A 27,500-nucleotide genomic window follows, 5' to 3' on the forward strand; every position below is an offset into this window, starting at 1 on the left:
GCCACACTCTGTGCAGAACACCCAGAGATAAAAATAATCTCACAGAGAGCAAAAAAAAACAAGGTCCAGACGACTTCACTCCCTGATTACAACGAATCACTGTGTCAGGACTGGATCGGTAAAGAGCAGTTTAATAAACCATTAACATGTTGGGTGAGCACTTTCCTTCCTCCTCCCCCCCCAGCCTGTGTCCGACCATATGTTTGTGTGTGCTAATGACTATGATTAGGGAAGCCTGGATTAGGTCTAGTCAAATAGCCTGTGGTTTATGAACACACATGCACATAGCACTGTATACAACTCACAGATAGAATATACACAGTCACAATATACTGTGGTACGTGCACTGCACACACACACACACACACACACACACACACACACACACACACACACACACACACACACACACACACACACACACACACACACACACACACACACACACACACACACACACACACACACACACACACACACACACACACAGAAGGCCCCCTGGTTCTGAAAACGAGCATTGTGTTTGGGTGATTGGTGTTTTTATGCACTGTTACTGAAAACATAAGCAAGAGCTTTTGTTTGCATTACAGCTCCCATTAAATCGTCCTTGAAATACACCCCTGGGTTTTTCCGACTAAATACATCAAAATGACAGAGATTACGTATAAGGGCTTTACCCAACTCATCAGCCTTGTTTATGGGGAAACTCTGAGGTAAACAAAATGTATATAAACAGCCCTGGGCTCATGTTTAACACTTAAAGACTGATTTAGCACCTAATTTTCTGCTCAGAGGACCCATGCACTTGGGGGAAGGGGGGAGGGGGGGGGGGGGGGTCAGACTTGGGGTTTGTCACGATCATGACATTTTTAGTTGGCGATAAATTGCGATACAAATATGTGATTAACAATGTAATTGTTGTTTTTTTGGCATTGAACATTGGAACAAACACTTTTTTTTTTTTTAAATGCCTTTTACACACAAAAAATGGTAGATATGATACGTATTAATATACAAAGACATGACTGACAATTACCCGTACCAATAATCAAAATAATGTATTAAGGGTCCGGATCGCTGGCCTTGTGGTCTGGGCACCCAGGCTAGTGTAGCCTGACAGCGCACAGACGATCTTTGCTGCATGTCTCTCCCCCTCTCTCTCTCTCCCTGTTTCCTGTCCGTCTTCAATTATAAATAAAAGCAGAAAAGCCCCAAAAATATTTTAAAAAAAATAATAATAATCATAATAATGTACTAAGGCCAAAACAGGACATGCATTTAATAGTTTTCTACTTTCAGAAATGTTCAAAAATAGCTCAAATAGCCCATCTACTCGTTATGGCAGGTGATTATGTAATAGTTGTAGCAGGCCTAGTGCCGGTGGTGGTGGTGGGGGGGGGGGGGGGGAGGCGGTAGCTCCAACAAAACCCACTGACCTGACCTGGTGAATTTTGACCCAGTGACCTTTGACCTGGTAATGTGACCATGAGAAGCTCCTTCAGAATAAGCTGGTATAAGACACACACAACAAACAGCCAGAGATGATTGGCTTACAGGAAAGCACAGCATTTTGTTTCTCACCCCGGTTGGCTTGTTGTGACCCACAAGGTCGCAGGGTCATGATGAACCCACAGAGGGGTTTATTTCTGTGACTTCACATTAGTAAAAACAAGGTAAAATGTGGTCGTGTCCCTCCTGGTGAAAGGAGATTTGAACGATTGATCGAGAATGATCTTCGGCGATGATGCTGCAAGGCGGCCATTGTGTTACAGAGAACAAACAGTATAGCTGTCACTCTGAACGTGTTGCACTGCCCATTTACTCTGTACTAGAGGATTGGGATTCCGGAACCCGGAGGAATCGATGGAACCGGAACCAACATGGTTGAGGAACCGGAATCGCTTCCATCACATTTGGAACTGTTTCTGGAACCGGTTTTTATCACACTGTCAGAGCTGGCATGTGGACTTCACGTCTGCTATACTATTACAATACCAGTGCTTCTCAAACTTTTACAATTTAAGGACCTCTATAACTCTGAGAGTGTACAAATGGAACCAAATGGACCCGTAAGGGTCCATTTGGACATTTGTACACTCTCAGAGTCTCAGAGTTACAGACAAGATAGGGTCCATTTGGAACCGTCAAATCATTAAAGGGAACCGTTTAGGAATCCCAACCCTACTCTGTACTCGGTTAAACCCTATTTACCCCAGGGTACATATCAGTGGTCTATACTTGGTCCCCTCCCTTTTCAACATAACAGGTTTACAGGTATAACAAAAGGTGAGAAAGTATTTGTCTTTTTTTACACCACTATACCTCCACCAAATCTCTTTGCCGAAAACAGCCAATCTACAAACTCACAATGGCGTCACAACGCCACTCATTGTGAACTTGTAGCTTGTAGATCTACAGTAAGTCACAAAGCCTGGTGAATGCCATGGTGTTTGTCTCGGGGGGGGGGGGGAATCCTCACCCTTTGCTTTATCTTCTGGGTGGAGCAGGCAGTGATACTACAACATGGTGGGGCTGCGGGGGGGTAAGCCCTCCAAGTCGGATCAAATTAGGCTCAAATGTGTGGATGAGCTACTGTATACAATAACAGCGGGACCGCATAAACTCACTCACCTACAGCAGATAAAGACATCTACACAGTGACTGAGCGGAGGGCGGGGTGGGGCGACAGGTGGCCGTCAACTTAAGAGAAAAAGGTGGGTGATCGTCATCCACTTAAGAGACGGGCAGTCAATCTGTCCACCACCACTACACCCAGCCACCCCTGACACTCAGCTGCACTGAGCTATACGCTAAGCCAAGCAGCAGCAGCAGTGGAACAGACCAGGGACATGATGACAATGTGAGGAGGAATGTCATCCTAAAACACATGCCTGCATGCGACACGGAAACACCACAGTCAAATCCCGAGTATTAGTTTAACCCATTCAACGCATCTACAAATGTCTTCTAACAGGTTTCTGGAAAAAAGTATGTTGCTGTAATATCAGTGGTTCTCAAACTTTTTCATGTCAAGGACCCCCAAGATGATATGTATTTGCCGCCGACCCCCCATTTCAAAATATTTAGTTCCAGGGACCCAGAGAAGGAAAGATTTGAGTTACAAATGTTCGCTTTAAAACATATTTATTCAAATGTTCACGATTTTTCAAAAGAAATTGCAGATATACAAGTGCCACGCTATAAGCTTGTAGATCTGCTATTTTTGAATAGCCCAAAGTATAAAATAATGGTTATAGCTAAAAATCGACACAGTATGCGTTCCTGGAATAGACACAGTATGCGTTCCTGGATTGAATGGGTTAACTCTGAGCATTTACAAAATGTAAACAAATGGAGCCATTAGGCTCCAAACCAAATGTAACCACATTTTGGTTAAATCTTTACCTGCTCAGAACTACAAATGGATAAATTAACACCAATAATTTGACTGTGAACTTACACATGGACCCGTAAGGGTTTGAACTCGCTGCATAGCTCCATAAGGCATTTCAGGACAACTACTACAGTATATGGCCTCAACAGACATAAACAGGGTGAATTTGTCTGAAGCGTATGGTTTCACCATGTCCTGAAAACTTGGCATGTTAAATAAGCACTCTCTCCCTTATGACATTTTAAATAAAAAACGTTTTAAGAACAAAAGGAGGCAAAACAGCCCCCGGGGGGCCAAACCCTTTCAACAGCACGACGACGAGACAATGCAAAATCCAGCAATATCCGACAACATCACGGGGTATGATATACGACCGACTGGTCCGACTGTCTCTGATTACACTGTTCAAAGGGAATAAGACTTAGAAGGAGATAGAGGCCCCTGTGACATAAATCCATCCATGTAATCAACGTGTGCAAACAAGGGCCTCTCGTCAAGTCCGTGCGAGAAAAGCTCTCTTTCTCATTTTGTCATGTCTTGCCAACGGTTCACAGGGGCTTTTTGGTGGAGTAGTGGGGGGGGGGTGAGCGGGAGGGACGGGGGGGAGGGAGGTGCTGAGCAACACTCCCAGTTAAACACCCAGTGGATTTCCCAAACGTTTCCATTACACTTTCATTGAATAAAGCAAATTGTCCTGTTTCCTTTTTTTTTTTAGACAATATTTAGGTATTATCATTCTGCTGTTCTACAGTAGGCCTACATACAGCCGACCAGTTGAAGAAATCCCAAATTGAGGCTTTATTGCTTTTATGAATTATAATACGAGACCATTCATGTTTCATGGAAGATGCTTCTGAACAATGTCTTCTATTTGTTATAGTTTGACCGCTTCAAAGTTCAAAAATTATCTCTCGTCTTAAAATGACGAATAACTGAAAATAGACGATCTACAGTGAGACGTGTTAAGTGAGCTATTTTCAGTGTGGGTGACATGCTTCCATTATAAGGCAATGCTGGCTTCTATGGAATCCAAATGACTGAAATCAGTCGTGGGCGACTGAGAACTTTCCAAAGTGGGGTCCGGGGACCCCCAGGGGTCCATGGGGGGGGGGGGGGGGTCCCAGGGGGTTCCCAGCAAAATTAGTTAATTTCGCATTCAATTCAGTTTAAGTTGTGAACTTGTAGATCTGCTATTTTTTTAAAAAGGAATCTGGCAAAAATGTTTAACATTTGGAATATTTTGGAAACATTTGAACACAAATCTTTTATGGCACAAAATATTTTCAGATGGGGGTCCGAGGCCAAATACATTTCAATTTGGGGGTTCCTTGGTGAAAAAAATGTAGAACCACTGCTTTAATCCATTCCACTTTGCTCATCACAGAGGCCAGAGGACAACTAAAGAGCTTCTCTCTGTACCAGAGATGTGCCTCAGACTGTAGTGACTTTATTCAGGCGAAGAGGAGAAGTCCTCGCTTTGCTTGTGTTAACACTGACTACAGAGGAAAGGAAAATTAAAATTGGACAACGTGGTTGGAGCTTAATGGCTTTCCCAGGCTGGCTGGCTGGCTGTGGGTTATTTTTTGCCCTGGTAGCCTAAAAGAGGCCCCCCGTGTGTGTGTCTCTCACTATGTGTGTGAGAGAGAGAGACACGTTTGGTCGTCCACACACTCTGTCACTGGAAACACGCACAGGTTCAAAAGACACAGTCACATAATTTAACTCTGAGAGGGCACAAATGGGACCAAATGAGAGGGGTCCATGTTCTTTTTGTACACTCTCAGAGTTACTTAGTTAAATGAACAGCTTGGCAGTATACCTCTCACTATCACAGGCTATACAGTAATTGTGTTTGATTGAATACTTTATTAGAAGTTTGCAAAAAAAAGCACAGCAAAGTACAGTTCAGTCCTTTGTACTCAATTCATTGAAACATTGTGGGGGAGTGTGTCTGGCTTGTGTACTAATCAACTTCTAATCCAAACTGGACGTTTGCATCTGTGCCGCGCAAACAGTAAGGCAAGGAGGCATCAGAGACATGTACTGCTCTTTATGCCCTACAGTGACAGGTTAGGTCAACTAACAGGTTAGGTCAACTAACAGGTTAGGTCAACTTAAGTCTCATGAGCCAGACTGTTTTCAAATGCTTCCGTCATACAGTCTGGAGCAACAGAAGCTCTGAAAATGATCAGAGGATAAAGCAGGATGTGACGCCTCCTCCTCCCCGCTTCTGTTTCGTCTTTACAGTCACACAACATTGTCTTGATATAAATCAAAATAATCTAAGCATAATATAGCTAATTATCATAAATGGAAATTCTAAAATAAAATGTAAAGATATTTTAAAACATAATATATTTTCGTGACCGGAAATGATCAACTGATGCCAGCTTCCGTTCTCTGCTTTCGGGAGGTGTGCTGTAGTTCCAGACTCTATATAGCATTTGGAGAATGTGGAATAGTTGTCTGGCTACGCGAGACTAGGTCAACTATAATGAAGCCGTGTACCAGGCTAAGTTAGGGAAGGGGGGGGGGGGGGGGGGGTTTGTAAGCTCTTAGATGCGCTGAAGACAAGTCTGACAGAGTGCAGCAGATAGCAAGGGTTCACACATTGTAATGCATGCAGACAGGAGCACTCGTTTTGGTTCACTGGACGTCCATGCGTATAGAGTACAGAAGTCCTGACGTCACTCGTCCATCCCCTGGTTCGTAAGGTAATTTCTCTATGGAGAATAACATTGGGTCATCACAGAATCGTCTCATATAAGAATTCTGGTCCAAAAATAAACAAACTGTCTCTGCGATATTGTCAGGGAGGAGGCTCTGTATCGTTTATGATAGTAAGTCACTCATATTTGATACAGTTTCTGGCGAAAATTTAACTAATTCGGCGGAAGTAACATTAGCGTTTTCTCACCGTCAGTTGATGCTTCATATCCATACTATCATATTATGAGTAAAACCGCCGGGGTCATTTGTTTATTTTTGGAACACAGTTCTTATTTGACGCGATATTAAACACCTCTATGGGAATTCAGAACGGGGGGGAAAAAACGCGACCCAGGTACAGTAGGATGTGTAAATTACGTCAGACTTCGTTGCTCTATATGTAGGCTACACGATTTATACATGTAGAACAAATACACAACTTTTTAAATCACTTAAAATCAAGGGGCACTCGGGTGGCACAGTGGTAAAGTAGCGGCCCACCACCAAATGCATGACCCACCCACAGCCCATCCTCGGCTGTGGGTTTGAATCCACCGCTTTGTCAAGTGTCTATACGAACCACGAGTGTTCTGCGTTCGGGCCAATTGCAGTGAAGGTTGGGTGGGAGGACGAGGAGTAGGAAGGAGGCTCTACGTCCTCCCGGTGGGGGCTCCTCACTGGCAGGTGAGTCAATAGGAAACAACAACAGTGACAACACACAAATGTGTGTGTGTGTGGGAGGAATTAATTGACTAAGTTGGGGAGACAAATGGGTGAAAAGCAAAAAACTAGGCAGGCGCACTAAAGTCAGGCGCACGGACATAACATGTGAATATTTGAATATTTGAAACCTGAAAACAAGTCCAAAGCTGTTTTCAGGATTCAAATTTAAAAAGCATCAAAAGTAGCAGATTGACAAGCTCAAAACGTGCCGCGTTTCTGCTACTTTTAATACTTTTGTGTGACGCTGTATGATCAAGTAGGACGGTAATTTACGGGAAAAAAACACAATAAGTTCAAACATGGAGATAAGAGCTTTCTACCCGACAGCGACGATATGTGTGTACGTGTGTGTACGTGTGTGTGTGTGTGTGTGTGTGTGTATACGTATGCGTATGCATATGCGTATGCGTATTGTGTGCGTGTGTGCGTGCGCAGCAATGCTTGCATATGTTTTTGCTCTGCACCTCACAGCGAGTTGCCTGGCATTATGAGAATAAAACCATGGGGCCCAATAAAGCAAAGTGATAAAACATGGAAACTCTCAAGTGGAGAATAATGACCGTTATTCACAACCCACTGGGTGTCTGTGCTCTGTTACCATGAAGCAGCACTAGAGACCTGTGGATGTGGAAGACATCGCTCCAAATAAGATGCAGACCTTTATTCACCCTCCTCACATGGTACTGGTGTGGTCCCCCCCGCCAGTGGTGGGAAAAGTACTCAATTTGTTTCCTTAAGTAAAAGTATCAATACTTCAATGTAGTCCGGAAAAAGTACAAAAGTATTGGCATCAAAATGTACTGAGAGTACCAAAAGTAGAAAGTAGTCATTATGCAGAATGTCCCATTTCACAAGTTCACATGTTTAAAAATATTTTAGAAAATAGCAGATCTACAAGCTCACAATGCGTCGCATCGCGACGCATTGTGAGCTTGTAGATCGGCTATTTTCAAATAGCTGAAATGTATGTAGGGCTGAAGTGGTTAATGTATGTTTTGTAATAATAATCAAAATCTACAAAGTAACTAGTAACTAAAGTTTTCAAATAGTTTTCAAAATAATTTAGTGGAGTAAAAGTACAATATTTGTAGTGGAGTAGAAGTAAAAGTACTGAAAATTGGAAATACTCCAGTAAATTAAAAATTCCTGAAAAGTGTACTCAAGTACAGTACTTGAGTACATGTACTGTACTTAGTTACTTTCCACCACTGGTCCCCCCCCGCCAGCAACAGTGACAATGGTTGTGCATGTTTTTGCAAAGCCTTATCAAAACCCCAAATCCATCACAGGTTGACAAATATAAATAACCCTTGATTATGTATATTGTATCGTAAGTCAAGTACGAGACGTTCCTAACGAGATGTGGTAAACAGATAAATAGGCCACAGGAATCCTGTGGTGGAGGAGAGACGTAGCGGAACCTTGTTACGGTGGTGGCGGCGGTGGAGGTACTTACCGATGCAGGCATGAACTCTGACAGAGAGCTGTGTTCGTAGGATGATGCTGTGCTTCTTTCCTCTCCTGTGGACACAACGGGAAGACGGGGGGGAGATAAATGTCAGCTCAAAACCAACACTAAATGAGGACATTTAAACAAGATATGACACAGTCATATTATACCAGGTGGCGGCATGGCTATTTTCAAATAGCCGACGGTTGAAAGTGCTCATGTGGCCTATAGACCAATTAGTTGTTTACCAACATTGAGACTGGATGCACAGGTGATTGTTTCATACAATCAATTGTCAACCTGTTTCGGGGTGCGCTGGTTTCAGCACACCCCAAACCCCTCTTGTGTGTTGGCTAGTGCTGCGTGCCCTAGCGAGACCTGACAGAATGGGTTTTACGCTTGCGCAGTATGACGCTTGCAACCAGTGTGACGTCGTCTGTTAAGGGGTCTATAGTTGCTTCTTTTGGGCTTGTTTTCCTAGACCTGGTTGCTTATTTCTCTCACTAAACATGGCAATGTTGAAAGGCCAAATGAGGAACAGCGCCACAGTTCATAGAGATACATACAGTGGCCGAACACAGTATTGCGGGTCGTCTTTAGATCCCATATTCTGAGAGGACATTGAGCCCTCATTGGCTAAATGACCAGCCGATGAGGAAAAAGTCACGCAAAAGTCACGCAAAAGGGCCAGCCAATGAGGAAAAAGTCACTACTAGCTGCAGTGTAGATAGAGACCAGGTTTGGCAACCTGGTAAAAACAAAATCGTTCCTCTCCTGTGGACAACGGAAGAAGAGAAGAGATACAGTAAATGTCAACACAGAACCAACTCTAAATGAGGACGTTCTAAAGAAATCTAATCATGTGGATCTCGAGGTCTACAACGTGGGAACAGCGTGGCTACACTGTGGTGATATGGGACTTTCACCTATGACCACATTTGGGTTGGGATTTAGCCTCTCAGACCCCAAAACTTTAGAATATTTTGTTATCGTCGGATACCATTTTGTCCACAATTCCATGCTGTATTGATGTGGTACCATTAGGAGAGATAACAGGCACGCGTTGATCAAAATAACAATTGTTGAATTAAGCAATGCAGATGTTTAACAATAATTTAACTCTGTGTGTAAAATGTAAAATGAAACCAAATGGACCCGTAAGGGTTACCAACTCTCCATCATTTAGCTGCGGACCACCTGGAAACCCCCTCAAGGACCACTGGTGGTCTCCGGACCACTGGTTGAGAACCACTGCTTTAAGGTGTTGGCGGGCTGAGCACGCCGGCAAGGAGTTATGGGATTGTTCTCTTGTTTACATTATGTTCTTGTGTCGAGTGTAAGCGGTCGCGCTGAAGCGCTTCATGTAATAGTCGTTGTTACTACAGGTGATCCAGAAGTTAAAACCCTGGCTGATCACGTGGATTTATTGGATCGACGTTTGTTATTAAATCACCGGTTCTTCTTCAGCACGGACTCCTTCTATATTTTAAAATAGCAGAAAAGATAAGGATAATTCCGGAAAGGTATCAAAGTGAAACGGACAGAGACAAGCCTAACTGGATATCTATCTTCCATCTAAGCGTGCCATCAATAAAGCCCGAAGCAGGCGAGCCACGACAAGAAGAACACACAGCCTCCGAAAAACAACAACAACACGATCGTCAAAAACAAACTCAACTCTTTCCACCATCGCACCGATGCACAATTCCCGGCCGTCCCAGAACACAGCAGCACCAATGGGTTCATTCTGGGATGAACAGAGGGGGGAACAAAACAGGCCATGGCCCGGGTCTCCAGAGGTGAAGGGTGGAGGCGGGCTTGCCAGGCAAAGGTCACCGCCGTGGCGCCGCCCCTCCTGCCTCCATAAAGACCCTATACCCCAGTAACCCCCCGCCCTGTCCACCAGCATACAATGTTCCAATGACGCTCCGACAATGCTGAGACAAAACGTTGAATAGAACAGCTGAACTGAACGCTAAAAAGTATAGTGTGACGTGTTAGCCTGGCCTTTCTGTGAAGGAGCCCTCCTGCCGATTGGGAAGCATGCAGACAGAGAAGACACAACAACACTGGACGCTATATAGACCACAAGATACCACCAGAGACCCAGAGATAAGGCCCAGCGCTTGAGATCCACCAGATGAGCACGAGCCAGCGCACTGCACAGCACTGCAGGTATAGGGTTGTGCAACCCCACCCCCCACCAAACCCACCCCCAAAACCCACCCCAACCCCACCACCACTATCCTAATTCGGTTCTTTGACAAACAGGCTTTTGTTGCGGCCTGCACAATGGCTGTGTGCGATGGATGCGCTCCACTGGCCCAGTGCCAGTAAGTGGACCATGATCACCAACCATTAGAGGGAATCAGACATAGCAGTGGATTGAAGGGAGAGACAGAGACAGACAGACAGACAGACAGACAGACAGACAGACAGACAGACAGACAGACAGACAGACAGACAGACAGACAGACAGACAGACAGGCAGACAGACAGACAGACAGACAGACAGACAGGACAGGCCTTCCTGGAGATCCAGCCACGCAGGCAGCTATGAGGGACGTTGGGCCGACATGCGCCGTGCTCCCAGCGGATCGGCTTGTATGATAATCTCACTGTTTATCAAATATGATATCCATCCAGCAACAAGCAGAGACGACACAGGAGCAACATCTGTCGACAAGCGGACCGGCGTTGCCCAGATGAGGCGGCAAGTAGGGACTTAACCCCCCCCACCCCTCCCCTCCCCTCTCACCCAACGACTGGGTAACCGGAGCCATCTTGTAATGAACTTCTGCTTTCTCTCGCTGTCTTGCAAACCCCCCTCCCCCCCCTGTCGCCCCGCACCCCGCTGTTAACCCATTAAGACCTGAGGCCGATTCTACAAAATATGTCTTCAAAATCCTAACAGTTTTCTGAAAAAACGTATGTTTCCATGTCAGCGGTCCTCAAATTTTCATGTCAGGTACCCCCAAAATGATATGTATTGGGCCGCAGACACCTATCTCAAAATATTGTGTTCCAGGGACCCCCCAAAAGCAAAGATTTGAGTTAAAAATGTTTGCTTTGAACAACATATATTCATAGATTTGCACGAATTTTCAAGATTTTTCAAAAATAGCAGATCTACAAGCTCGTAGCACGGCACTCGGTGCCGCGCTACGAGCTTGTAGATCTGCTATTTTTTAATAGCCAAAGAAATCTAAAAATGACACAGATGCTGTCCCGGTCTTAATGGGTTAAAGCAGGTCCTGAAGCTACCCAGGCCAACATGCTCATTATCAAATTAAACAAGAGGTGCACGGAATATGAGAACGGCATTCAACCGCTCGTTCGCCCCAATTACCACGCGGGGGGAAAGCGGGGCATGCAACCTAAGGCCTCGGAGGGCGGACCCCTGGAGACGTGGTGATTACAGTAAAGAATGTCAGCCCCAACGACAAATTGGCGATACATGTTGGGGTTACACGGTTGTACCGCTGTAGCGGATCAGTGACCGTCTCGACCTCATCCTGTTCTTCTCGGGTATCACCGCCGTCGTGATTTCTTTTTGTTGGCCTCCGGGTTAGAAGGCTGTGGCTTCTATCTCATTAGGCCAACAATGGGCCATACAGTGGCATGTTCGGTACATGTATGTTTTAAAGATGCATGTGCCAGTCCTCAGCTGTGTTTAACCCTGCATTCAATCCGGGAACGCATCTGTGTCATTTGAGATTTTAGCTATAATCATTATTTTATACTTTGGGCTATTCAAAAATAGCAGATATACAAGCGCTACGAGCTTGTATTGTGAGCTTGTAGATCACATTGCACACAAAGTGCTTTGGAGAAAAAGCGCTGCAGGAATGCAGCATTTAGAATAGCACTATAATATGTTTTCCTTGATGCTTGTGTGGTGTGTGAGGAATCCAGCTTCTGTTAATGCAGCATCACGGATGTAACAGAGACACGGCACATACTGATATAAAAACCTTAAGGAAAGAGGCTTAACAAGTCTAAATAACTAAATAAAGACAAGCGGAAAAAGGCTATACAGCAACTGGTGGTAATTTCCTCTGTGCAGAACGCAGGTAACGCTATACTCCTGATATAAATCCAGCCACGGCGTTATTATTATTCTCATCTCACACGTCAGGTGTCATAAACATGGCCGTAATTGCGGGAACCGTGTGAGTATACCTGCCAATCATTCCACCCCCCAGTAAGTAAATAAGTAAGTTCTCCTCTCTCTCTCCGGCTCCTTCCACAGAGGGTCCTATAAAGACTCAGGGGTCTTAATCCTTAAGGCCCCCCAGCAGCAGCTACTGGCCCCGGGGTGGACGCATGCCAGACCCTCTCTCTCTCTCTCTCTCTCTCTCTCTGACTTTATGTGATTGCAGCATTAAGCCTGATTTATACTTTCTTATACAACGTGTGCCTGGAGAAAATAGCCGATATACAGTTCCAAATAAGTTTGGAATTAAACATTTACTTGAGTAAAAGTACAAAAGTATTGGTATCAAAATGTACTTAAAGTACCAAAAGTAGAAAGTACTCATTGTGCAGGATGTCCCATTTCACAAGTTTTCAAATATATAAAATGTCAAAACATCTTTTGAAAATAAGCCGATCTACAAGCTCCCAAGAACTTGTAGATCCGCTGTTTTCAAATGGTCGAAATGCATATAGGGTTGAAGTGGCTAATGTATGTTTTGTAATGATAATCAAAATCTACAAAGTAATGAGTAACTTAAGTTTTCAAATAATTGTAGTGGAGTAAAAGTACAATATTTGCCTTTGAGATGTAGTGGAGTAGAAGTAAAAGTATTGGAAATCGGAAATACTCCAGTAAAGTAAAAAAAAAACTCAAAATTGTACTGAAGTACAGTACTTGAGTAAATGTACTTCGCTGTGTGCCGGCTAGAACATAGCCCGATAAACAAGCTCACAATCCATCGCGGATGCGAACGCGCCGTGAGCTTGTGTATATCGGGGCTATTTTCAGCGCGCCACACCAACGTACGACGGGAGCACAAACCATGGCATTACTGGGCCCTGGGTTTTATAGTGAGACATCACTAAATGCGTTGCCCACAGCGGAGCGGAGGGAGGCCTGGGGCCCTTACCTCACCAGGCCTACATAACTTGGAGGGCGGTCAAACCAGCACTTCCCCTCTGGAAGGCCAATTAATGGCAGACTAGAAGGCCCCACGGACTGACTCAGCAGTTCCTGGGGCTGCAGCGCTGCATGCTGACGCTCAGGGGGGTTTGGGAGACGCTTATATCGGTCTCCTATAAGAGCCTCGGGTCGTACAGCATAATGGCAGAGAGAGCCCAGTAGCCAGGGGTGGTGGGGTTTTGCGGTGTGCGTGTGCGTGTGTGTGTGTGTGTGTGTGTGTGTGTGTGTGTGTGTGTGTGTGTGTGTGTGTGTCTGTGTGTGTGTGTGTGTGTGTGTGTGTGTGTGTGTGTGTGCGCGTGTGTGTGCTTGTCTGTTGGCAAACAACTGGCCACAGCTCTTACACCACAAATATGTCCCCACATCCCGGGGTACTAATGCGTGAACAAACACACTAATGTGTGCAAACATGCAGTCGCCGCTGCACCCACCTGTGCATGTGTGGGTACACGCACACACACACACGCACGCACACACACACGCACGCACGCTCACGCACGCACACACACACACACGTATTGCCAAGCTTTTTTTCTGCTCTGTTAATAATAGCCTTATACTGCACTGCAAACACTCCAGGGACACCCTTGGGGGGGGTTTATATTTTGTTGTGTTCTTGCAGAAAGTTAAAGTTCTACTATAGTAAGCATTCCGTACCAGCGTGTGACACACAGCTCCTTTCTCTTATAGTTTTTCATCACGCGTGAGGTTTTTTTTCCCCTTTTCAAACGGCAACTTTCTGTATATTGTTGTGTAATCAGCAGCCAACCAAAACCACGTCCCAAATGGGTCCGAAACTGAAGAGAAACTAATGCGAGACGGGCCCTGTGCTGTCGTCTCAGAGACACGACAAGGCCGTCTTGCATGAGAATCGTCCGTCCCTTAGTCTAACTACTTCAATCCGGGAACGCATCTCTGTCATTTTAGATTTCTTTGGCAATTCAATAATAGCAGATCTACAAGCTCATAGCGCGGCACTCAGTGCCGAGGCACTCAGTGCCGCGCTATGAGCTTGTAGATCTGCTATTTTTGAAAACATTGTGAAAATGCGTGCAAATCTTTGCAGAACATATTTTTCAAAGCAATTATTTGTAAGATATGTTGTTCCAGGGACCTCCAGAAGCAAAGATTTGAGTTACAAATGTTCGCTTTTTCACTGGTACGTCCATGGTACCCCCCCGACACCTCAATGCAGTGGCGTACCCACTGTAGAGGCAGGACAGGCGGTCGCATGCCCAACTAAGATCTCGCCTCCCCTAGAAAACCCAAAGAAAAAGAAAAAGAAAAGATGTCCTCAAAGTCACGCATCCAACAAGCTTTGGACCTTCCGTTCCAGAGATAATGGCCAAAACATCTTGAAAACGGCAATTTTCACCGGTTTTCGATTGCCAATTTGGGGGGGGGGTGCAAAAAAGAATCTGGCCTGCCCTAAATGTAATTCCTGGGGACGCTACTGCCTCAATGTTCCCAGAACTCCCACCCGGGCGTTCGTTCCCTTCAGCACAACATCAGACAGAAATTCCCAAAGAGGGACTGACTGACTGGCTGACTGACTGACTGACTCCAGCCTCCTCAATCCATTCTAATCCAAGAAAATATCCAAAGGCTCTGCGTGTCTGTCGGCTCAGGTCCTCTGGTCTTTTCTGGACTACGTCCCACGATATTCCAAGAATTGCAGATGAGGATTCCCAGATCCCAGATTTATTTTAATGGCATTCATTAATATCTATACTAGGGAGAATAGCGGAGGGGGGGGGGCGGGGAGGGTTTTCAAAACGAACGGCACACATCGGACTACTGATGTCCACGTGAGTGCATTCTGAGCACATGCCTGCACTTAGTCGGGACTGTTGTTAAAAGTCTGAGTTAAACCAAAAAAATTTTCTTAAATAGCCGATCTACAAGCTCACAACGCGTCGCAGCGCGACGCGTTGTGAGCTTGTAGATCGGCTATTTTCCCTGGTGCGGGACGCCCCGCACGCGAGTACAGCACAAATCAGGCTTAATCACTAGGGTGAGATTACGGCAGAAAACGCGGCTGAGGGGGGAGGGGGGGTTGGGGGAGGGGGGGTTGGGGGAGGGGGGGATGGAGATGGGGGGCAAAGCTCCCCGGGTCCCAGTCTCCCATAAACTTCGAGCTCCGTATAACGTGGTGTGGAAGTGATTATGGTCCCCCTTAAGCTCCTGTGACATGGATATCTCTTGGCTCTCGGGGAGCTCTCTCTGTCGAGAGGATCATACTTTAATCTGATTGTAAAGACGCGAGGCATGACACAGGCGCCTGTGGAATGTAACCTGTCATTAATATCCAGCAGCAGATGGACGCCAGCGGTCAATTATCAGCCAGTCATCATCATCATCATCGGGAACTCAAATATGCGACCGGACTCGACCCGACCGGACGGCGTCCCCCCCCCCCTCCCCCCTCCGGTCCTAATAAGCCGTGGATTGGATCAGGCCTGAGAGACGGCCTCCATTTTGAAAGCAAGTTACTTTAAGCCATTCAAACCGGGGACGCATCTCTGTCATTTTTTTATTTCTTTGGCTATTCAAAAATAGCAGATATACAAGCTCTTAGCACGGCACCGAGTGCCGCGCTAAGAGCTTGTAGATCTGCCATTTCATTTGAAAAATCTTGGAAATGTGTGCAAATATTTAAAAAAAACAAAAATTAAGCGAACATTGTAAAATATGTTGTTCCAGGAACCCCCAGAAGCAAAGATTTGAGTTACAAATGTTAGCTTAAAAAATATATATATTCAAAGATTTTCACGATATTTATATGAGCTATGAGCTTGTATATCTGCTATTTTTTTTATAGGAAAAGAAATCTAAAACTACAGAGACAGAGACCCCGGATTGAATGGGTTAAAAACAAAAGAGAGAGAAAGAGAGAAAGAAAGGCTGGACACGACATAAATTCCTTTCTGTGAAGAGGGGGAAAATAAATATCTTTGAGCTGAGAGCTGCCGTTGAAAGAGAGGAACTGCAGCGCAGTAAAAAGATACATGATTACAATAAAAGGACGACCAAAAATACAACACAATGGAACAAGTAAAAGGTGAAGTGCCTCATCAGGGCTCGTTTATTAGCGCTACCGTCATCCAAACGAGCACCGCCGGAGCGGTAGGGGTCGTGAACCCCGTGCACATCAACGCCATAAAAAGCCAGCAGGGCATTATTAGAAAATAATGCCCTCCTCCTCCTCCTCCTCCTCCTCCTCCTCCTCCTCCTCCTCAGACAAAACGGTGTGGGTTTAACCCATTGATACCTGGAACGCATCTGTGTCACTTTAGATGTCTTTGGCTATTCAAAAATAGCAGATATACAAGCTCATAGCGCGGCACCGAGTGCCGCGCTATGAGCTTGTAGATCTGCTATTTTTGAAAAAAATCTTGAAAAAAAAATCTTGAAAGAAAATGTTTTAGATTTTTTTTTTCAAAATGTTTCAAAATGTCAAAACTTTAAAAAAACCTCAGGTCTTAATGGGTTAATGACACACATTCATACCAGGAGGGTGTGTGTGCCAGTTGGCACCGCGTGGCACCCTGGCACGGCCCGCCGTCTTTGACGAGAGAAGAAGTAGAGCGCTCCGACCTCGAGGCTCTCTCTCTTTCTCTCCGTAGAAGAGCCCCATATAGGCTCCTCAAAACCATTTCAGACAGGAGGCTGTGTTGCCAGGTTTAGCGAGAGAAACAAGGCAACCCGGGTCTATGGAAACAAGCCCAAAGGAAGCGACTATACAGGCTACATGAGCCCTGTATACAAACCTATATGCATCGGCTATTTGAAAATAGCAGATCTACAAGCTCACAACGGTGAAGCGTTGTGAGCTTGCAAGATCTGCTATTTTTTTTTTATGGGGAAGAAAAAGTGAGAAATGGGGAATATTTTTGAAAATATTTAACAACACAAATCTTAACAACACAAAACCTGCGTATGGGGGGACGTCCCTGGCATAAATACATATTCATTTGGGGGGGTCCTTGACATGAAAATGTTTAAGATCCACTGGTTTAAACAACATTAGAAAGCAAGCCCAAAATAAGCAACTGCACTTTAGAAACAAGCCCCCCCCCCCCAAATAAAAAACGCAACTACCAAATATTTACAAGTGACTTTACTGAAAAACAAGCCCAAAGTCGCTTATTATAAGCAGACATGGCAACACAGACAGGAGGCTGAGAAATGACACCGCTGACTTCTCCTCAAGCCGTCCAATAGCAACAAGCGGGGCCAGAGAGAGCAGCTTATGAATTCCCAAGTTAGACAAATAAATCCGTAGATGTTTGCGGTCGGTCCAGTCGAACCAGGAGCCGCCATGATGCCAGCCTTGACATCAGCCGGAGAGGAGAGGAGAGGAGAGGAGAGGAGAGGAGAGGAGAGGAGAGGAGAGGAGAGGAGAGGAGAGGAGAGGAGAGGAGAGGAGAGGGGGGGGGGGGGCGGTGCAGTGGATGTCATATCAACGCACTCCATCACCATATGGAGTTAATAAAGGGACTGGGCTATAGAAGCTGTACGCCAATGAAATAGAGATGAAACCAACACGACTTTTAAACCTTTTCCATCCTTCAAAGACCAGGCTGAAGAATTATGTCAAGGCGAGGCTATGCTATACAGTACATGGCTGCTGCCGCTATGTTACCAGCCCGGGCCAAGCTTTTTTTCACAGAGAAAGTGAGCAAATTTTTGCAGGCCAGAATTGTATTTGTTAATCCATTAGGGCCGGGAACGCATCCGTGTAATGTTTTTGATTTCTTTGGGCTATTCAAAAAAATACCAGATTGTAGATCTGCTATTATTTTTTTATCGTGAAAATGTGTTTAAATCTTTGAATATAAATATATATTTTTTACTCAAATCTTTGCTTCTGGTGGGGGTCCCTGGAATAAAATATTTTGAGATGGGGGGCCAAATACATATTATTTTGGGTGGTCCTTGACATTAAAAAGTTTGAGACATTTGTAGAATCCCCAGAAGCAAAGATTTGAGTTAAAAATGTTCGCTTTAAAAAACATATAAACTATGTTCAAAGATTTGCAAAAACATTCACGTAAAAAAAAAAATAATGAAATCTACAAGCTCGTAGCGCTCATAGCTCCTAGCGCGGCACTCTGTGCCGCTCTATGAGCGCTGTGAGCTATATGAGCGCTACGAGCTTGTAGAGTGCCACGCTATGCGCTTGTATATCTGCTATTTTTTAATAGCCCAAAGTATAAAATAATGATTATAGACCAAAAAAGATCTAAAATGACACAGTATGCGTTCCCGGTCTTAATGGGTTAAGTGAGGGTGTGTGGGGTTGTATTCGGGCCACCTTTTTGTGGGGTAGTTAAATTCAATCAGGATGAAGGCGTGACTGATTCCTCTTGTCTGCACTTCTTAAGTACTTCATAGATGACATCAGTGGACTGGCTCTGCCAGGGTGAGGCAGGCAGGCCGGGTATTTTAAGTGGCACGCGTGGAGGAATGCTATTACATGGGAAGTCTTGGACATTTTAGTCTATGGAGCTGTTATGCTTCATTTCTACGCATAATGGCATGTGAAAAACAGCGGGTCAGCAAGCTCACACAGCTTGTAGATCTGACATTTTCATCGCATGACACTGTTGTGTGACGAAGTAGTTGCTGTCGGGCAGAAACCTCTTAACTCCATAGTTTAACTTTTTGTGTTTTTGTGTAAACTACCGCCCTACTTGATCATACTACAGTGTCACACAACAGTCTCAAAAGTAGCAGATCCACTTAGCGCCTTGTTTTGAGCTTGTAGATCTGCTACTTTTGCTATTTTTGTATTTGTTTGCGAACAGTTTTGGACAATTGAGGTTTCCACCCGACAGAGACGATATATATCAGGCCTTACAAGCCGCCAACACGGCTTTCCTAATTCTTGAGAATTGATAGAAAGACCAATAATACCTTGATAGATGTTTTGGGGAGATATAAACATGTTCACTGTATTATTGTCTGAGGAAAAGTCCCACTGTATCAATATCATAATGTAAAGACTTTTGACAAGAATAGGACCTATCAAAATGACAGTGAACACGTTTCAGAGGGCAGTTGACAATAACAGGAGGGGATTTCAATTAGACAGTGCTTTCGTTTTTTAACCAGTTTTTTTTATTTTATTTCTTATCTTAAAAGCGCCTCAGAGAATTTGGTGAGTGGATGATGGGCCCCAACGGAGGGAAAGTTAGTTCCTCTTCTACGGTTCCATCCGACCCCTGAGAACAGCTCATAGTGGGATGAGGGATTATACAGGGAGTATATCACTCTGAACAGGAACAGGCTATCTGATCCCAATCACTGTCATAGAATCACGTTAGGCAGGCAAGCAGGAAATTAATTCACCCCCCCCCCCCCCCAAGCCCGCCCCCTCTCTCCAGAGATCCACAGTATGTATGCCTCTCTCTGAGGATACAGTATATCACATCTCCCTCACACACACACACACACACACACACACACACACACACACACACACACACACACACACACACACACACACACACACACACACACACACACACACACACACACACACACACACACACACACACACACACACACACACACACACACACACACACACTTATATTCTTTCTGTGTATTGTATTTGTCTTTCTTTAATGCTGACATTTTGGCCAGGTCTCGCTCTAAACGATCTTTGATCTCAAGTGGCTTACCTGATCCTTTAACAACTCCAGGGAGTGTACAAATATAACCCTTAATGGATAAATTATTAACTGATTTTTACAATTTTGCTGTGTTTTTTTTTGTACCTCAAGTCAGAGGGTTGCTTTTCAAAATCCCCTTTACAAGCTCTAATAAAAAAAAGAAAGAAAGAAATCACTACAATCACTCGCAGAATAACACGTCTTTATTTATAGCTTCAAAACAACTACGTTGACCGCAGAGAGCCCCGAAAACGAACTCTCGTACAATCAAGGCTTTTTGAAAAAAGAAATTGGCTTATAGGAGCGCATAGCAATATGCACCTGCGAGGTAGCGCCAGGGACCCCTTGTGTTTTCAATCAAAAAACACCACCCTGGCCCCTGGCCCAGCCCAACAGCTTTTAAGAGTGCACAGAATATACGACCGGCCTTTTTATGGGCTGTTGTTCCGAGTTTTACCGCCAGTGTAGTAATTCCGTACGCCCTTTCAATAGCGTAACAACGCATCTGTTTGCCTTGTGAAGCGGCGCCAGGTTTGATAGGACACGAGAGGGAGGGGAGGGAGGCTAAAGATTAGTCTCTAGTGCACTGGTTCTCAAAGTGGGGTCCGGGGACCCCTAAGGGGTCCTTGGGGGGCGTACCAGGGGGTCCCCAGCTAAATTAGTTAGAATTAACGTTACGATCATTTTAACCACTTTAACCATATGTTATACTTAGGCTATTGAAAAATCGCAGATATACAAGCTCATAGCACGGCACCAGGGGCGGCCATAGCTGAGTGGTTAGTGAGCCCGCCTAGGGAGCCAGAGGCCCTGGTTGCCCCAGGTACGATTCCAGGCCACGCCAGCATATGTGTCGATGAAATGAAATTTGTCCCTGAGCAAGACTCTTAACCCCTAATTGCTCACAGGCCCTCATTGGAAACAAGCCCGCAAGGACTTTCACGAACGTCCTGTTAAAAGGAATTATCCTTAACCGAGTGCCGCACTATGAGCTTGTAGATCTGCTATTTTGTGAAGATTTGTGCAAATATTTGCTTCTGGAGGTCACTGTCACAAAATATGAGATGAGGGTCCACAGACAATTATGTATCATTTTGGGGGTCCTTCACATTAAAAAGTTTGAGAACCACTGCTCTAGTACACTGGTTCTCTACGTAGGGTTCCGGGGACCCCCAGGGGGTCCTTGAAGGGGGGTTTCAGTGTGTCCGCCCACTCCCCGGCTAAATGATTTTATAGTTAGGCACCAATTTAAAATGCACCTTTACTTGGTCTGTTATTCCGATTCAGTGTACAAATGGAACCAAATGAGAGCGAGGGAGAGACAGAAACAAGAGAATAAGTTGAGAGAGAGAGGCAGAATAAAAGTTGTTCTCACCCTCCTTCCTCCTGGAAGCCCTCCATCTCGTCTCTCTGCTCCGCCAGGGTAGACTCCAGGTCCAGGTAGCTTCCATTGTGGGACAGCTGGAGGGCACAGTCATCCAACTGCATGGGACGAGGAGGGACACAAATAATATTTCATCTTTATTTATTTCTTTATGGTTTACATGATTACATTAATTTACTTTTCTTTTTTACTTTTGACATATTCGCCATAAATGACAAGGAGCAGGAAAAATATAAATCGTATTTATACCTGCCCCTATCTAAAATGAAAAGTCATCAAATAATACATGCTCTATCCAATGGATGCAGTACATCACATTAGAGCAGGGGTCTTCAAAGTGTTTCAGTCCAAGGACCCCTTAGCTGAGAGAGAGGGTTGAAGTAGGGACCCCCCACCCACTACTTATTGTATAAAATCGTGTTGCAGATTCAACCTTTCCATAGATTTCATAGATAGCTTCATAGACTTGTTTGACAGCAACTATCATCAGTGTTGGATTCATGTTAATGTGTATTTTCAAACATTTAGCCACTTAAACCCTCAATACTTAGTAAACTTGACCTTTCACTCTGTACTTGGTCTGCTCTTTTTTCCGCCTCTTTGCTGAAAATAGCCGATCTACAAGCTCACAACGCCTCGCAGCGCGAGGCGTTGTGAGCTTGTAGATCTGCGATTTTTGGCTAAAGAATCCTTAGAATGGGATGCTATAGGGTTCAAGTGGTTCATGTAAAAAAGATTACCACACAACGTTTTGGTGCCCCCCCCCCCCCCTGTAGTAACTCTGAGGACCCCCTAGGGGTCCCGGACCCCCTGTTGAGGACCCCTGCATTAGTACTCAACTCTTCCACCACTGAGACCACTTCACGTTCATCCACTGGAGCAGTGAGGTGTTTCAACCATCCTAACAAATCTCACCTTCTACGGTAACCTTGAACGACCAAAACTGTACCTTTTCAGGGAGTGGTTAAAACGTTTATTTAGTCTAAGCTCTTGTATACTTTTCATTGATTAAATATTTTTAAAAACCCACCAACAGACATAACCACTTTCAACTTGGCATCCATTATTGTGGGCAGGTCATTACAGGTGAACACACAACCAATTTTTTTAAAATAGCAACAATAGTTGATCTACAAGCTCAAAATGTGCGTTGTGAGCTTAGAGATCTGTTATTTTCGCTACGTTTGTGTGACATTGTCATACTGTACAACACATATAAAATAGGGCAGTCAGTGTAATGAGCTGGCAGATATATGTCAGTCAGTGTGTTTCTAACCCACCTCCACAGGGAATCAGAGTCAAACCCCCAACCCCCCCAGCAGCAGGCAGGAAGGCAGCTCAAGGTGGTGTAACTGTCTGTAACTCTAACAACTCTTCAGACAACTTTGAGAGTCTTTGTTCCTGAGGTAAAGCTTTTCAACAGGGCCGCTGCTGCTGGGAGACCATCTCTGAGGCTTTTTTTTGGAGAAGGAGCTGCTCCAATTCACAGCAACGCCCATGACTGATGATAACAGCAATACAGTTTGACTCATACTCTCTTTAACCCATTAAGACCTGAAGAAGCATCTGTGTCATTTTTTGATTTGAGCTAAAAAGCATTATTTTACACTTTGGCTATTCAAAAATAGCAGATCTACAAGCTCATAGCGCGGCACAGAGTGCCGCGCTATGAGCTTGTAGATCTGCTATTTATGAAAAATCGAGAAAATGTGTGTATATTTTGAGATGGGGGTCCGCGGCCAAATACATATCATTTTGGGGGTCCTTGACATGAAAACGTTTGAGAACCACTGACATAGAAACATATGTTTTTTTCAAAAAACTGTTTGAGCACCATTCTAATATGACTAATAACCGAATATAGCCGATCTACAAGCTCACACAACACGCCACACTACATTGCTGGCTTCTATGGAATCCAAATTGTTGTGGTGACTCAGAACTTGAATCCAGTCTGAGGCCTAAATTACATATGAAACTGGGGGGTCATTGAGTTTAAAAAGGTTAAGCATCACTGGTGTGTAGAGAGAGAGACAGAGACAGAGACAGAGAGAGAGAGAGAGAGAGAGAGAGAGAGAGAGAGAGAGAGAGAGAGAGAGAGAGAGAGAGTGTTGTTAACCTCACACTGCAACACATTAACCTATTTATATTCACAGGCTGACGGGGTCACCAGCTCCAACGGCCTGGAGAGGAGGACGGCTAAACAAACAGCACCACGGGAGGACCCACACACACCCACACACACCCACACACACACACACACACACACACACACACCCACACACTCACACACACGCATACATACACACACACACACACACACACACACACACACACACACACACACACACACACACGCATACACACACGCGCGCACACACTCACACTCACGCACACGCACATGCACACGCACATGCACACACACGCACACACACACACAGTGACAGCGGAGGTGGAGGTGGACACACCACTGCTCTGCATAACTGTGAAAGGCACACACACACACACACACACACACACACACACACACACACACACACACACACACACTAGAGCCCATGACTCGTTTTGAGTGACAGATGTTACTGTGAAGACACAGCAGTAACATCTGTCCAGATGTGTGGTCGCTGGGGTTCGGTGTTGTACAATGTACCGTCACTCCATCCATGAAGACACAGTAACATCTGTCCCCGTACCTGGGGCGATATACAGGGCTTTTGCTTCTGCTGCCCCCCCCCCCCCAACCCTGTGGAATGCACTCCCCAATACACTCAGAGAAGCCCCCCCCCCCCCCCCCCCACCCTCCAATCCTTCAAAACCCACCTCTTCAATATGTCTTTCCCCAGCTAACTGCAGACCCCCCCTGTCTCACCATTTCACTGTTTTTATGTATTTCATTTTATTGTTTTTTCTAATAAAGTTGATTTTATTTAGTTGTTTTCTCCTCCCCCCCATGTAAAGCGCCTCTGGGTATTTAGAAATTTGAGATATTATTATCATTATAATTATTATTAGATGTCTAGTTGGGTGTACACTGCACCGTTTCTCCATGTAGACACAGCAGCATCATGTGACCAGGCCAACACAGAGCACAACAACTAAACTTCCTGAGGGCCAATTAATTTCTACGAGCACTCTGGGTGTACAGTATGGTGAGAATAAACACTATAGGGTGTATGGTGATGGTGAATATAAGCACTCTGGGTGTATGGTGAAAATAAGCACCATGGGTGCATGGTGAATATAAGCACCCTGGGTGCATGGTGAATATAAGCACCCTGGGTGCATGGTGAATATAAGCACCCTGGGTGCATGGTGAAAATAAGCACCCTGGGTGCATGGTGAAAATAAGCACCATGGGTGCATGGTGAAAATAAGCACCCTGGGTGCATGGTGAAAATAAGCACCCTGGGTGCATGGTGAAAATAAGGACCATGGGTGCATGGTGAAAATAAGCACCCTGGGTGCATGGTGAAAATAAGCACCATGGGTGCATGGTGAAAATAAGCACCCTGGGTGCATGGTGAAAATAAGCAGCGCCGAGTTCAAAAGACCACGCAGGGTATTTCCTCCCGGTGAATGAAGGCACGGCTGCACATGTAAACAAACACAACTCAGTCTTAATGCGGAGCGTGTTGGAAATGAAACAAACGTGATTGCCGCCATGCCTTGATGTGGCGTGATCCTCCTCACCACAAATGACAGTAAGTTAATTAAAAAGAGGAGGGGGTGAGGGGGGGGGGGTCTGGGAAACACATTACAGGACAGCATGCTTTGATGTTTGTATTACTGTAGTACAGCAATAATACAGCAATGCTCAACCAAACAAAACATGTGGTTGACTAGGATTACTCTCTCTCTCTCTCTCACCCTCTCACCCCCCCCCCTCTCTCTCTCTATGTCTCTCTCTCTCACCCCCTCCCCCTCTCTATCCCTCTCTATAACACACACACACACACACACACACACACACACACACACACACACACACACACACACACACACACACACACACACACACACACACACACACACACACACACACACACACACACACACACACACACCCCCCCCCCCCCCACACACACACACACACACACACACACACACACACACACACACACACACACACACACACACACACACACACACACACACACACATGTGACGCGCTATGAGCTTGTGCATCTGCTATTGTTGAACAGCAAACGTATAAATGGATAAAGCGGTTAAAATGATTGTGATGCTGCATATTACAGTTTTTCACAATTGTTAACACACGTTTCTCAAAACAATAACGGCTTTCTCAAAACTGCACACACAAAACTGAAAACCTCACACACAAAATGCTAAACCCTACACTCCCTTCGCAAGATGACTCTTTGCCATCAAATCTCTTAACTGTTCACAAAATGGAACTCGTGTTTTCATTTGGTACACACAGCCATATTTTCAAATGACACACACATCTCATTCATTACAGTACACACAACTAAATGACTGATGTAAAATGACTCAGTGTAGGCCTACTTTTTTTATAGTCTAACATAAAACAAAACACAAATATGCAACCAAAAATGTTTTATTTCTCTACATGATTTAGGCATCATGACTCCGGTTCATGTCTGGCCAGACGGCCTCATCCACATCATAGGCAGTGTTCTCCCTGTCCAAGCAGCGTTGGAAGAAACACCTCGAGTGGCGCATGAAGCCCTGACAGACCTCAACAGTGACTAGGGCTGCAATCGATTTTCACGATTTTTGAATAATGACATGTTTCGATTTTGAATTGGAGAAAAACATATTTTACTAATCGAGAATCGTTTGTTTTGAAAAAATCGGAAAAGAATCGGAATCGTGACCCCAAGAATCGGAATCGAATCGTGAGATAGCAGAAGATTCACACCCTAACAGTGACGTCGCCACAAGCCTCCTCCATGGCCTGGAGCAGTGGGACAAATTCTGTGGGTGCAAATTGCTCACCAGACCTGAATGTTTAGAGATTTGACTATTTGTGTGTTGTAGGTTGATGCTTTGAGATTTTACGTGAAAAGTGTGTGCAACAACTGAACATTGTGTGTAGTGTTTGGACAACAAGGTGATAATGTAATTGACATCAGAGTGTAAAGAAGAAAAGTCAGAGTCTAATGCAGATAAGGGAGTGTGAAGTAGTGCCAAATTGGGTCGAGCGATTAGTACATGAAGTTAAGGTTGTGATAATTGTGCCGAATTTTTGCTTTTTGTGTGTTAACAATTGTGAAAAACTGTAACACAGTTTTGCTGGGGACCTCCTGGAAACCCGTCCACTAAGGACCCCTGGGGGTCCCCAGACCTGCACTTTGAGAACCACTGGACTATAATACACTTGACCAACAACGAATACAATATATTTTATATAAAGTCAGGAATGCAGCCGCTGGAAAACGATTTCTCACATTGTGTCTTATTTTAGTAGGACTGGTCTGACACAGAGTGGCCAAAGAAACATATCAAATACTTTGTTCTGTTCCAGTGGGAATCTTTCACCACACTATGTACCGCACAGTGTGTGTCTCATATACACGCTATGTACCACACAGTGTGGATCTCAACCTGAAATAGACAGAAAAATAAAACACACAGAGCTGAATTTGAACCAGTAATTAAGAAATGAAAGTTCTCTCTCTGTGGAAGGTTGAGATTTCCAGACCTACTGTAGACACAAAATAAAACAACTCTAATCCACCGTATCTATTATTAATCCACTGGTGATTCTCAATGTGGGGTTCTCCAGCTAAATTACCCTAAATCGAGTCTTAAGGTCCTTACACACCGGGGTGATTTTTTTCATGCGAATAATACGTTTTTTTTAAAAACCTTATAAAGTCAATGCAAGCTTACACACCAGTTTCGCGGAGCGAAAAAAGCGTCTTTTAATTATTCGGAACGAGTCCGAATTTTGTGTATATTCGCATATTCGCCGGTGTGTAAGCGCCTTTACAGGTCTGTAACTCAAGAGTGTC

The 27,500-nt window shown here is 44.7% G+C and overlaps 1 protein-coding gene across 1 annotated transcript in view; it reads right to left on the reverse strand.

Moving 5' to 3' along the window:
- Nucleotides 1–27,500, reverse strand: part of LOC308083436 (FH1/FH2 domain-containing protein 3-like) — a 179,897-nt gene that overhangs the window by 137,823 nt on the left and 14,574 nt on the right. Inside the window, 2 exon segments of the mRNA XM_080425750.1 lie at nucleotides 8,283–8,347; nucleotides 21,490–21,596. Of these exon segments, the coding sequence (XP_080281876.1) occupies nucleotides 8,283–8,347; nucleotides 21,490–21,596 (172 nt within the window).

This window comes from Gymnoscopelus braueri (assembly GCF_963280865.1).
Source record: "Gymnoscopelus braueri genome assembly, chromosome: 4".
In the NCBI taxonomy this organism is placed as follows: Eukaryota; Metazoa; Chordata; class Actinopteri; order Myctophiformes; family Myctophidae; genus Gymnoscopelus; species Gymnoscopelus braueri.